The sequence below is a fragment of the Larimichthys crocea genome, chromosome XXIII, assembly GCF_000972845.2.
Source record: "Larimichthys crocea isolate SSNF chromosome XXIII, L_crocea_2.0, whole genome shotgun sequence".
In the NCBI taxonomy this organism is placed as follows: domain Eukaryota; kingdom Metazoa; phylum Chordata; class Actinopteri; family Sciaenidae; genus Larimichthys; species Larimichthys crocea.
Genome location: NC_040033.1, coordinates 18,679,731 through 18,693,332, shown reverse-complemented (window position 1 = coordinate 18,693,332; position 13,602 = coordinate 18,679,731). Strand labels below are relative to the sequence as shown.

Sequence of the window (13,602 nt, the reverse complement as noted above, 5' to 3'; positions counted from 1 at the left end):
TAAAACAACTGCCAATAGATTATTCATGTGAGGAAACCATCGAGAATTGAGAAAACATGACTTTGCGGTTCTGCCCATTCTAGCGACCACAGGGGTTGTGAACACCGACGTACACAGACATTGTAGATCCTTTTCTATTGTAGCAGCATCTGTTTTCATGACTGAAATCTGAATTCCTACATGCACAATGTTTTCAAGTCAAAGCCACACCCACCACAGTCTGGCACCAACTCTGTGTCACTGTGCCCAACGCATTTCTACAGGCAACTTTCTACATGTAGTCCTGGTGGTGTAATTGACACCCGGCCAACAACAAGATGCTGAGCAATCCTACTAATGCTGCAGCAGAGAAGTCCAACACTGCCAAGCCAGCTAAGTGAGCTTATCTTTTACTTTCTCACTGAGCTTGGACACCGGCCTTGTCGAAGAACCCAAGATTTATCTGATACCTGTTTGTTTCACTCAAAGTACGCACACACAAACACGAAGAATGTGTTTAATGGATATCTCTGTTTCAGGCCAGGGTAGGGCTTCATCCCTAGGATGAATTTCTAGGAAATTAGACTTGAAATGAAACAAAGAAAGATTCAACTGAAAAATGTAGTTTTTGCTGCTATAGCAGGACTTATGTTGTCACTTGTAAAATGTAATGTAAGATTTTAGATGTTGCAGTTTTTTGTTCTTTGCTGACTTCTTTACTTGTGCTACTCTTACCGTATGTTAAAGTGTTGGTGCCACAGTGGAAGGGCAAGATTTCTCTTTTAGGTTTGTTTGTGCTGGAGGTGGAGTGTTGTTTTCTTACACCGTGTTCACACCTGACACGCTGAGATTATCATTGTCATTGTGAGTATAACCAACCTTAAAAGCAGTCTAGCCCCACCCATGACGATTCAAGACTCTCGGTGCAGAGAAGATTGCCATCTTCACTTGTTTCATGGTACGTCCATTAAAATCTCACAGTTCAATGTGAAGAACATTTCTGTGACTGTAGCGTTTTTATTTGTAGAAAAATAAGAGGAGTCCGTTGGAAATTGGTGCAATCTGTATTCATAGTTTTCACGTAATCTCACATCCTTATAGGAATGCCCACTTGGAGTGCAAAATGTCAGATAGTTGTTGTTCAAACAGTTGTTGTTCAAACAGATGCACGAATCGACAAGGTGACAAGTCTGGATTGACCAGGTTGAACTTTGGCTGTGGAGTGCACAGAGGGATCACCGCAAATGACACCGTGTCTGAAAGGACCATTAAGCATCTACAGAATCTGAGTACGCTTTCATCCTGGCAGAAGTGTAAGAGGAGGGGTTCTTTACACGATATATGTAGATATCGCTAAAGTGGAGCTCTGGCAGGGACTACGTTGTTTTCAGTGACTCAAATACTATGGCAAGGGCTCTTTAGTGGCCAAAATCTGCAGTTTGTTCATGTATCTTTGTTTTTCTTCATTTGAATAAATATTTGTGGGTTGTGATTGGTGGAAAATTCACAGTCTTCTGTGGTCCTGCAGAGTGTTCAGTGTATGTTGTTACTGAAAAGTATGAATTGCTTTTGACCACGGTCACTTCCTTAGTTCACCCACTAGCAGTGACCACCTACCTTACTCACCAGGTCTCTAACAATATGAATAAAAAGTTGATGAAACACAGAAAGTTTTTGAGCATATCTTACCTCAAAGCTCTCTTCTGTAGTAATCTGGGATTACTTAATTTGATGGGGGTCTCACTGCCAAGTCCTGTGAACAGAAGAAAAAAAAAAAGAACGCAACATTAAGTCTTGTGACAACGCTCATTCAAACAGCACAACCTTCACTTTTAACTTCTTGTTCTTCTCTGCAGAGAGCACCTTAAGGTGAACCAGTCTGTGTGCGGGTCCTTGGCACGGACCCACGTTCATTAAGTGGACTTCCACTGAGAAAACAAACGATGTGGAAAACAACAATCTGCCTGCCTGACTGAATCACATCAAATAATCTTGTGAGCTGTGTACTTTAAAAGGTTTGCACCCTCCGACCCTCCCACAAACAGCAACACTGCACTTACATCCGGAGACAGTCACCGTCTCCATCTTAAGTATCAGTCTATGTGCTGCATACATGAGGTCACAGCTTAAAAGGGTTTGACAGAGGAGTGACTGCATGTGTGTCACTGACACAGGCGCTGTAAAGTCTGATCACACGTCAAGGTTGCAGCACGCTGCAGCAGGAACGATGCCAGGAGGAGCCGAGCATGACGCTGAGGCTGGGCAGCAACGCCGTGAATACAGATAGAGGACAGCATGAGGAGACAGAAACCATACCATCAACATTCCCCAAACATTGCAGACACACAATTATGAATCTATGTGATTAAACTCAATCAAGACTTAACAACCTGAGCTAATAAAGTCTGGTGTCTATTAGGGAAAGAGCCAAAGTCAGTAAACGAGGGCAAAACGTGACATAAACACCTGCCTACAGAGAAATACAGCCTCATTATCAGAAGAGGCATTAGTGGGTATTAAGCATCATAAACAGTCTTGTGAGGAATGCGAGTTCTGCAGAACATCCCTTTAAGGAATGTCTGCTTCACTTATTGACTCCAAACCTCAAACGTGCGGTTTTGGCTGCCCTCGGACCTCAAGAGTGTCCAGAGCCGTGCAGATTTCGGGACAAACATGTGGTCCAACTTCCATATTCTCCCGAGTTCACCTCAGGGCCGCGTGACGCCTCCACCGCCACTGACTCCCCCACTGCTCCACCCAAACCCCTAACTTCTCCCCCAGGGCCGGCCGCCCACCCCCAAACCACCCATTCCAGATCTGTTAGTCCTTATTAAGGATGTTTGGATTGATGCTTTACCCCTCCTACTTAAGCAAAACATCATTTGAGAAGAAAAGAAGGCTTATTTGGAGAGGGCGGTGTGCCTGGATGTGTTTGGGGATGGTCATGTATTTTTTCAGCTGGGCGGAATAAGGCTGGTGAAAACACGGCTCATTCCTTGCGAGTCTTGTATGATAATCCTGGTTATCCGAGCCGATTGTGTTTTGTTTTGACAATGATCCAAAGATTAGGATGACACCATTCAAGCAGATATTTCATAGTATAAGACAAAGGCTGGATCCTGCACACACACATCCTTCACTCACTGAAACAGTAACGTATTGTTGTGCAGTGATCTCTAATAACTGGCCATGTGTTTTTACAACGGCGGAATCTCTCTGATGAAAGGCTTTGAGTGAGCCTCATGAATACATAAATTACCATTTAAATTTCACATTAACCCTTTGAACTCTTTCCTCTTTGGCTCAGATTTCACCCCCTTTATCTACAGGCTTTCGGTAAAGTTATTACATGTCTTGTTTAGGTGTGCCATATTTGTTGTTTTCAGAAAAAGTTGGGCCATTTAGAAATGCCATAATTTTGCATGTAAATTGTGCTACACAAGATCTACCAAAATATTATTAATAGTATTTTTTGGCTATTTGAAATACGTCCATGCTCAATAGATTTACGGCCTGAGCCCCATTTCCTTGCCTTTATTTCTTTATGTTCTGGCACATTAACACCATAAAAAGTATTCGAGCAGTTCTGTTTTAAACTGTAACCATGGCTGTACAGACAACAATCAAATGAGTTACTTTTGATGCTGAGGGAAAGATTTAAACACGATGATGACTAAAGCAAGATCTGAAATTAGATGGAGCATCTATCGTAAATTCATCTTAAATACTTCCAGTGGAGAGAGTAAGTGACACCGATTTTGAGACCTGTTTGTTCAGCTGCGACTGAACTATGACTCTGAGAGGAAGTGTTGTAAATGTCGGTTTGGTTCAAGGACAATAAAAGAACCAAAACCAGACCTGCAAGAGAAGTTTGTTTTTTAATTCTCTTTTTTTTTGGCCATCAGGATCATTCATTCTGGTGACATTTTACTTACCTTCTCTGTACAAAGTCCCCAGAGCTGTTAGAGGTTGAGCATTTTTAAAGGCAGATATAATAATGATAGTTTGGAGCTGGAAAAAAGCTGAAAGCTGATTAATCGGTTGACTACGAATTCTGGACATTCTGGTTTGTTCCCAGGGGTTTGCTAATCAACCATCTCTCTCATCACTCTTTAAAGCACCAGCATAGATATTCCAAGAGTTGACTGTTGAAAACCTGCATGTAAGAGATGTAAGAGACCCAGTAACATGTACATCTCCATGTTACTGGGTGCACAGCTATCGGCCAATATCAGAGGCAATTTTCTCCAGTAATGATAGTTTTGTGTGTCCACCTAATCGGCCAAACCAATGAACTGGTCAACCTTGGTGGATCCACGTCCTTGGCTTCTTGCTAGCTGGTTACCTCTTGCATTCATGTGTGTACACCTCTCAGGAGGTAGCAGTAAATGTAATGAGATACAGTTTGCTTTGCAAGAACAAAAAGGTACACAGGGTGCAGTTTTTATTGAATTCCACTACTATATTAATTGCGCTACAATTTCTATGCAGTTTGCTGCAGCAGCTACAAGGCCTTCCAGGAGATTACTTTGTGTTTTCTTCTGGTCTCTCTCAAAAAGTCTGAAATGATTCCTGTTAAACCGAGAGCCTTTGGCCATGCTTCTCCCAGAGCCTAAGGTCTCTGCAATGCAGGGGGCAAGCAAAATGTTATCAGGACCAACCGTCATAAAAGGTCAAAAATTAATAGAATAACACCCAAGTTGACAAATACCAGAATTTCCCCTTTAGCAAGAGTGTGAAACTAAACCAGATGGAACAGTAAAGGTTAATTAGCTGCTAGTGTGAAAATAACAAAAGCCTCTGTCTGTTGAGGTGGGAGGGCGGCTAGGCTATTGTCAGGTCCAACATATAGAGCTCTGCAGAACCTAGACCTGTTCTACTTTTACGCCTTATGCTGCCTATATGTAGTGGCATGTCGTCCATTGGGGGCAAACCCCTTGGAGAGCCCAAGTGCCTCGATACATTAGTCATTCCAGACGCGAGCATTAAAACCTCCACAATGATCACAGATGTGGCAGAGCCTTTGATGCTTTCTGTAATCTACAGAAACACTATGGCTGCTATAGCCGCAAGGGAATGCGGCAGGAATTCCTCTGCATCGTGTGTGTGTGTGTGTGTGTGTGTTGAGACTGTAAAAGTGGCTTGACACTGATAAAACATGAGGATAAAATGAGTTCATGAATCAGCAGAGTGTCACTCAGAAGTGAGAAAAGCCTTTAATGTGAAGGTATCACAGACACCGTCTGTACACAAAGAAACTAAGCTGTCAATGGGATTCCTGCTCTGGAAAATCAGTTAGAATACCTTACAAATACATGTGTGGGGCCACTCACAATAAGACTGGAGTAGATGTCAATCAACCTGCAAAGTCAACACACAAAAACACTCAATGTGTGGACCAAAGAGGCAGCAGGGGCTGAGCATGTGTCCAAGTTGAGATACAGGATTAACTTCAATTCCTGGGATTACAGCGAGCCCAAAAGGAAATGTGTCACTCTTTAACCGTCTGCATTACATCATCATGTAATGTACATGGGCGTGTGTGCGTGTTTAAGTCTTCACACACACACACACACAGACACACACACACACACACACACACACACACACACACACACACACACACACACACACACACACACACAGTTGCCCACCTATTCTGCCTTAATTCATCCCGCCTGCTGAGAGACTCAAGTTGTAGCTCAGAGAGGCTTAAGAAGAAAAGCGTTACAAAACAGATGGAGAATCAGAAATTAGGTGAAGCTGTGGCTACAAACAGTAGACTTATGTGACAATAAGCCAATTATGTCTTTAACAAGAGGAATAATGAGTATACCAGAGAGGGACCAGAGCAAACGAACGCTACAATGACACATCAAACTAACTTCAGCCTGAAACCAGCCTCTGTGCTCATGTAAGAGAGGCCTCACTCAGGAAGTATTAGAGAAAAATGGTGGGAATGACGCAGACACGGACCCTGTGGCCAGTCATCATCTATCACACACGCTGAGGTTGTGCACACAACAGGCCTCTATGATTATAATTACCCAAGCAATCATAAAATGTAAATAGAGTTATCTTTTAATGCTCTGTATGTGATATGTACTCTCTCTGCTGAGTCACGTTTGTTCTAATTAATGACAGCATGACACGACGCCTGTATTAAGGCCAGGTCACAATGTAAAGTGGCACAGTGAAATATGTGGTTCTAGAAGCTTGCAGATGTAGTGACCATCAATATCAGAACCCGTAGGCTATCGTCTGATGACGATGTAGCCTCTGGAGGTAACAGTCGGTGTTTTGGGGCTTCTGGTTTAGCCAGAGCAAATACAGGCCAAGACTTCTTCTTTACTGTGCAGGTAAATGCTGAGACGTCGTCTATGACTGGATTGTTTCACAGATTGTCAGTCTACAGTAAAGAGTTAAATCAAAAAGCTAACAGGAAGTAAAATCGTCATCAGAAGACAGCCAATGGGTTCAGAGGTTGCATTTTAGCAGATGCGCAACCGAAGCTCAAACGTGATTGGCCAATACTACTCGGACTATAAACTGAAACCAAAACCTTGGTGTCTCGCTTACAGATTCTGCATTTATATCAACAGGACAAATTTGTCTGTTAAAGCTCACCAAAATAAACTCACTATTTACTTTGGCCTCCACTGATTGTTGCAATTTTGGTGAAATTAACTGATTTTGCTGCCAAATTTTAAATGTTGCATGACTCAGTCTTTAGGCTAACTGGCTTGTTAAACTTTGACTTAGGTTATTTGGAATTAAGACATTTATCTTAGAATTGTGAGAAGATTCAGTTTAGGTAGATTCATAATGTCTGCAGTTCAATAAATATGGTTTGTTATCCGGCCCTAGTGTGCACATACACAGCAATGAGGAAACTGTCAAGCCTGAGAACACATCTATACATACAGTTTCTTAAATCTTTAGGTAGCTGTGAAGCCTAGAAATAGCTTCTTCCATTAAAAACCCCAGACCCCTGCACTGTGAGGGGTCTCCTTATCTCTGCTATGTAGTGTCCTTGGAGGTTACAGCTGCAGTTGCAAGGACAGCTGGCTAGAAAGCAGGACAGTGAGCAGAGAGGAAGGAGTCTGCGGTTTGTTGCCTGCCAACTTCTAAGAGCTCAGATTCCCAGATCCACAACCAGAGTAACCTGTCCCCAAAGCTCTCAGCCTGAGCTTCGAATCTCAGCTGCAGAGCCCCAAGTCGAAGCTCTTACCTTGGCTGCAAAACTTGACGTGAGTCAGGTAATTGGAGATCCACGGGTTCCGGTACATTTTGGCAACAAAGTCAGGGGAGAGGGTCAGACAGAAAAAAGGTGAAAGAGATGGAAAGACGGGGGTAGAAAGAGGGGCGGCTGCCTAAAGAGGTGATGCAGCTACAAAAAGCAGCTTGTCAGTGCTCCGGGACACAGAGAGAGAGAGAGAGAGAGGGGAGTCAGGTAGCATTAGAGAGAGGCAGAGCAAGGAGGGAGGGGGGAGAGAGAGAGAGAGACGTCCCAGCCGCAGTGTCGGTGCAAGTAGAGGTGGTCCTGGTAGGCAAACAGAGGAGTGGTGAAGCTGTGGCTGCAGCTCTGCCCCTTCTGAAATCCACTCCTCCGTTCTGGCTCCTCTCTCTAACCACTGAGGGCTAACCAGTACCCACTACAACAACCTGCAGGGCTCAAAGCTGCTCAGCACAGGCTAAGCTCATTAGCCAATGCAAGCAAATTAGGCCCCATCCCTACTGTACAGTGCAGAAAAGTGTACTGCGTGCAGAAAGAGCCTGAAGAGGAAAAGAAAGAGCGTGTGTGTGTGTGTGTGTGTGTGTGTGTGTGTGTGTGTGTGTGTGTGTGCGTGTGTGAGAGAGAGAGGGAGAGAGAGATAGCTAGGAGTGTCCCAGGAGAGCGCTGCCTTCCCTTGGCTCTCACACACGAGCGGGATGCCAAAGAAACCGGTGCATAGCGTCAGAAAAGGAGGGGAGAGAGGGAGAGAGAGAGAGAGAGAGGGAGAGAGGGAGAGAGGGAGAGAGGGAGAGAGGGAGTGCAGGCACGGTGGATGGGAGTGGAAATAAAGTGAGCAGGGGAAGAGGAGAAAGTTAAAATGACCCTCTCAGCCAGATGAGAAATTCCAGTCATCTCTCAGCGGGGACAAAATAAAAAAGGAACAGCATGCAGACAGAGGGAGTGAGAGGAGGTGGGAGGGACGATGAGAGAGGGGAAGAAACAAAGTCGGTGAAAGCGTGCAGACGGTAATGAGAGAGACAGAGGATCGGAGTTCTGCTGTGTCCACTTAATGCTAACATTATACTAACAATTTAGTTCTTCCCCGAGCAGCTGAGAAGAGGCACAAGGGGAAGAAAAACAGGTTGATTTATTGAACGCCTCACAGTTCTCCATTTAAACACACTCATCAAGTGTTTGTGCGTCCCACAGCACACATAAAGCGATATTCCCTGTGAGTCATGGTGCGTATAAACCAGTTTCCTAGTCTGATTATGCTCTCAGTGAATGCCAAGAAGTAGACAGAAGCATTTGCACACAAACACCTCACCTATGCATCAATGTGACGATGACATGCTTATCACTGTACTGAGCGGGCACTGCAGGGAGGCTGGCGCAGAGCCCGACAGCGCTTTCTTTTCAGACTCTGTTGGGGGAAAACAGTGAGCGGTATCTTATCTTTCTGCAGCATACAGAGCAAACGCTGTCGTCGCCAAACACCCGGGCTTCAACATAAAGCAGATCACAAGCGGACAGAACCGTCACGTTCTCAGTTCAGTGGCTGCAGGATGCAAAGAATAGCAATTAGAGGGAGCCTGAGAAAGCTGTTCCCCCGCTGTGATTTTTCTGTATCTTCAGAATACACAAATCTCGGCACACTTCTTCTAAAAGTTCTTGTAAAATGTAAACCAGGTTGTTGGAGTGTTTCGAAACACACCAACACAGTCCAGGCGTATCACATCATAACATTTGTCAAATCACATAAAACTGTCCGGCCTCTCCGTCAACAGCTGCACAGGTGTGTGAAGATGCAGCCCGGCCGACTGACTGACTGACCGGGGTGTGCAAATTTCAGAGGTGCCATGTTTGGATCCCTCTTGGAGATGAGCTCATCTGGCAACATCACAAACCTGCCAATTCACACTAGGGGTGGATGGATGGGAAGAGCCCTACCTGCACGCAACACTTTTGCCCAGACACACGTTTCATTTTTATCTCACGACGCCTTGAGTGGGAACCATAAATGCAGACTTCCGAACTTGAAACTTGAAAGTGTCTTCACATTCATGTGTGTGTGCGTGTCGTCAATGTGTGATTTGAGCACTGTTTAGTTCACAATGTTCTGACCTTGTAAACACTTACAGGAACTCTTCTTTGTTACCTCAGTTTGTTGGCGACATACAGTGATTCCAATTATTATTTGCCACATACGTAATCCTATAAGCTTTTTTTAATTACCTACCTTCAGGCAGCTACCATTTTGTGGTTTTTGGAAAGAAATCAGTTGATTTCAGCTTTGAACATCTGACATCTATTCTAAATGCATGAGCGATATTTCTAAATGAGCGTGGCAACTTCATTAATGCTAAATTACCCTGGGAAGCATTTTAATGGCATAAGACACGATCGCTGATGATGTCAATCAAATGCCAAACTAAACAGGTCTTGTCATCCAAGCTGTCATCGACACCGCTGCACCTACCAGCTAACATCTGGCTGTCTGACTTGTAATATTTGTTTCTTTGACTCATCTGCTACAGGGATGACATCAGACCTACAAAACCAGCCGACTGTTTCTACCCTGTTATTAGTAATGATGAGTCTTTACTGCCAAGGCAAGACCTTACAGGTCGCTGCGATGATGTAACGCTGCTCTTGTTCTCTAATCTTTTGTGGTGGATTGTGGGATTCATTCAGACAGTAGTAAAAAAAACAAAGACGCATGAAAAAAAATGTACAGATGGACTCAAAAGAAATGGTGTTTATTTGGCGTTTAGCCCTGTGCACACATCGTGGGTGATAATTTGTAAGTATGCTACAGCGGTATGAGGAATGTGAGCATGTTTAGCGCTGTATTAAGACGGATTACTTTTGCTACATATCACAGCCACAGTCAGACAGGAAGCCGCACTTCAAACAAACTGAGGCAAACCAGCTGAGGTAGACCTGATATTGATTATGCAATTAAAATTAAACGGGGTAAGTTCATGTAGTGTAATTTAAATGCAAACTTTCCCACATCCACTTTGTTTTGAAACTCTGCAAGAACTCATTTGCTTCTGTAAATGTTTACACACTGACTTAAGACGGTTAATGACAGCACGGACACCAGAAACTGGATCAAAGGTCAATGAGAGTGAAAATTGAAGCCATGTCTCCTGTCACTCTGCAAAACTTGACAAAGTGGTGAAACATATATGTCCCAGGAAATCTATAGACATTTAGGGAGAGCATTCCAGTTCCAGGAAACTACACTGAGATCCACACAGGTTTTTAAAGACCATTACAGTACCAGTAGTTTTAAATTAAAGCTGACAACTGACAATAATTTGTGCTGGTGTTCAAACGCTTTAGTGGTGACATTTTCAAGCCAAAACATACAAGCATTTAGGGTTAGCCTCAAGCTTTTGTTCCTGTCAGTCTCTGACATACCAAGTGACATTCATATTTCCCAGACAAGACAGTCCTACAGCTAGAAAAGGCTACAGTGTCTGAGGAAAAGTGTGCACGCTTACCAAGAAAACTGCAGATGGTAATGCTGAAATGTCTTAAAATGTTAATTGTTTGCATGTGTAAGATTTGCAGTTGAAGCTGAAACACTTAAAGCAGCTGAAGCACCAGTAGGGCATGACATGTTAAGGTTTGGGCATCGTAAGGAATTGAGGTGTCAGTTATAGTGTTGATGTTGATCACAAATGAAAGTAACGTATTAATTTTATTTCTTTTTTTTTGTTTTGTTGTTTGTGTCTCCTCTGTGGCTCTTCCTGACTTTTTTGGGGGGACATTTTCTGATCCAACTCAAGGGGTCTGAGGACAGAAGGTTATATGTTGTACAGATTGTAAATCCCCCTGAGGCCTCTTGTGATTTGTGATTTGTCTTGAGTTGGAGAGCAGGAGGTGACAGCATTTGAACTTTCAGCTGAAGTATAAGGGATGCATTTGAAATGTCAGTTGATGTGTGGGCACTGAAAGCAGTTTATGTGGAATCACAGAAAGCAATTTGAAGTTTGTTTCACCTTTAAGCCATGTGGACAGTTAACTATGTAAGCAATGAAAGCTGCCAAGCTTTTATAGATTTATAAAGTAACCCCTGGATTCCATCAAGCACGGCCAGCAATGTTTCATTAACTTGTTCAGATTTGGTAATTTTTCCTCGGTTTATCCGCTTCTACCACGAGCAAGTAAGCTACGTAGTTTCCCTTTCGTCTGTTTTTACAATCAGGAGTGCCCAGGCTGTTGACCAGATGATCGTTTCAGCCGCTTCTGGGATGCTTCTGAAATGCACTGCCGTGCTGCTGGTGGAATTCACAATCATTGTCAAGAACGCCCGCAATCAGTTCTGCCGGCCTAGCATGGCAGCCATGCTGTGGGATTTAACATGAGAGGTGAAAGTGGTTGAACCGTCATTTGAAATGAGCACTGAAAACATTCACGGAGAAAAAAACTGTCAGTGAAAACCATTTCGAATATCTGTTGAAGCCCCAAATATGGTTGGAGTGTGTACACTGCAAATAGTGTCAGCTTGTATGTAAGCAGTCACACAAGTTGAAATGTTAATGAGTTAAATAAATGATATTTATAATAATAATGTTAGTATAGCTATGATATACTGGGAAGCCATCATGTAAAACAGTACGTGAAAGGCACTTGATATTAAACAGCACCAAGAGCCAGGCAGGTTATGTTTAATATCATAATAACAGAGCCACACCTCTCCACTAATCATCCCCCCAGATGTTCAGTCCACTACACATTCAGAGTGGATGCTATTTCAGCCTGGACAGGCTCACATGTGCAGCCCGTCAGTGGGTCATTATTAGATAAACACTTCCAGACAGTCCATGTTTGCACTTAAAATGACCTCGAGCACACAGAGGCATCCCGACAGGTCTGTTGGGAGAGAAGTGCTTAATGGCAGCATCACCTTCATGGAAGGAAAATCTCGAACGTGGAGAAATACGGAGAGAAATAAGCATTAGCGGGGCTCGTCTCCTGCTCTGCGCTCTTTCACAGCCATCTTAGAAATAAAGTCCAGATTTACGGCGTCCCCATGGAAAGATATCCATCTTGTCTGGCGAGAGAGGGATCCAGTGTGCACGGCCTTGCCGTCTCTGCAGACACATAACAGAGTCTGAGCCTCTGCACCAGAGCCATAAATTCAGATGGGGGGGTAGAGAATGAAAGGTAAAGATATTCATATGCACACATAAAGGGAGTTAGAGGGAGGGAAACTGAGGCTAAAACTCCATTTGCAATGTTGTTTGATGTCTTTTACTAAGCATGATGAGATTTCAGTATGAAGCAAACAGATTCTTCAGCGTGCCCTTTGACCTTCAGAGTAAAAATGGAGTGTTAAGAAACAGAACGTTCTTCACAACATTTTAGTGACAGCTCTGTCACTGTCAGGGCTGAGGTTTGATATTAAACTTAAACACTGAATTTGGATCCAGAACTACTTACTTAACAGAAGTTCTTTTAAATTCCTGGTCATATTTAGCTTCAGACAATTTAAAGTAATAAAACTTAAAAAGAACCCGGTTGTGTTTGGTTTGGATAACAGCTGACTCAAACAGACAAACAACTTGAACAAGACCACTTGATAAGATGGGTCTTGATCTGGCTCCAACAGAACCTTGGTGCAAACACAAAGGATTGTGTGATAACATTTTAGTATGAATGCAAAACCAGACTACTGTATTTACACAAGTCATGTGCTTATCGAGGAAACTGTCAATGACCTCCTGATCCTGATACTTCGAAGTGACAGTTATGCAAAATCATTTGGTGATGCACATTACTACATACATGCAGGGATTTTTTTGCAGTTAAACTCTTATCTCTACAAACAGGTATCTGCATATGAATGGAGAATCAATGGACCAAGAAGAACCAGAAATGTTCTGGTTTGTAGTCCAAGTTGTACTGATCACATTAGAAGGTTTTCTTTGCTATAGTCCATGTGGAGAGCAAATAAGGCAGAATACATTGGTCTATTTGCTAATGGACCATCAGCTATCGACTGAGGATGATTTAGCTTTTGTCTTTCCCATCGTCATCATGCATCATGCTAATCAGTCTGCAGAGGAAGTCTTGGTCTGGATATCTGCTGTCTGTTTTTCTGGATATCCGCTGGTTACACCAGAAGCACAAACATTGTCTGTTGGCCACAAAAACTAAAATCGACAATAGGCGATGGCTTCTAAGACTGGTCACACTCTAAAAGATAAAGCTGAAGTTAAGTGAGGATAGTTGAAGTGTGTGAAGTGTAAATAATTGAAGCGTCTGATGATACACAATAACAGCAACTGGTAAGTGATTAAAACAAAGGTGCGTTGAGCTTGTGTGCGCTCTGTGAATTTTTATAGTTCCTCTTTATGTGAGTAATTGAAGAATTATGAAAGGAAATGATT

General features: G+C 43.1%; 1 protein-coding gene across 20 annotated transcripts in view; it reads right to left on the bottom strand.

Annotated features, from left to right (window-relative positions):
* svila (supervillin a) overlaps positions 1 to 13,602 on the bottom strand; it is a 75,881-nt gene that overhangs the window by 38,587 nt on the left and 23,692 nt on the right. For 8 of the 20 annotated variants that reach the window (XM_019252885.2, XM_019252886.2, XM_019252889.2 and 5 more), the window contains exons 1-2: positions 7,211 to 7,795; positions 1,669 to 1,732 (exon numbers count right to left, since the gene is read on the bottom strand). In XM_019252885.2, coding sequence (XP_019108430.1) covers positions 1,669 to 1,732; positions 7,211 to 7,268 — 122 coding nt within the window. In that variant the 5' untranslated portion in view covers positions 7,269 to 7,795. Of the gene's footprint in view, positions 1 to 1,668; positions 1,733 to 7,210; positions 7,797 to 13,602 lie in introns of those variants that run through there. The other 12 variants (XM_027274121.1, XM_027274122.1, XM_019252887.2 and 9 more) reach the window with 7 other exon arrangements.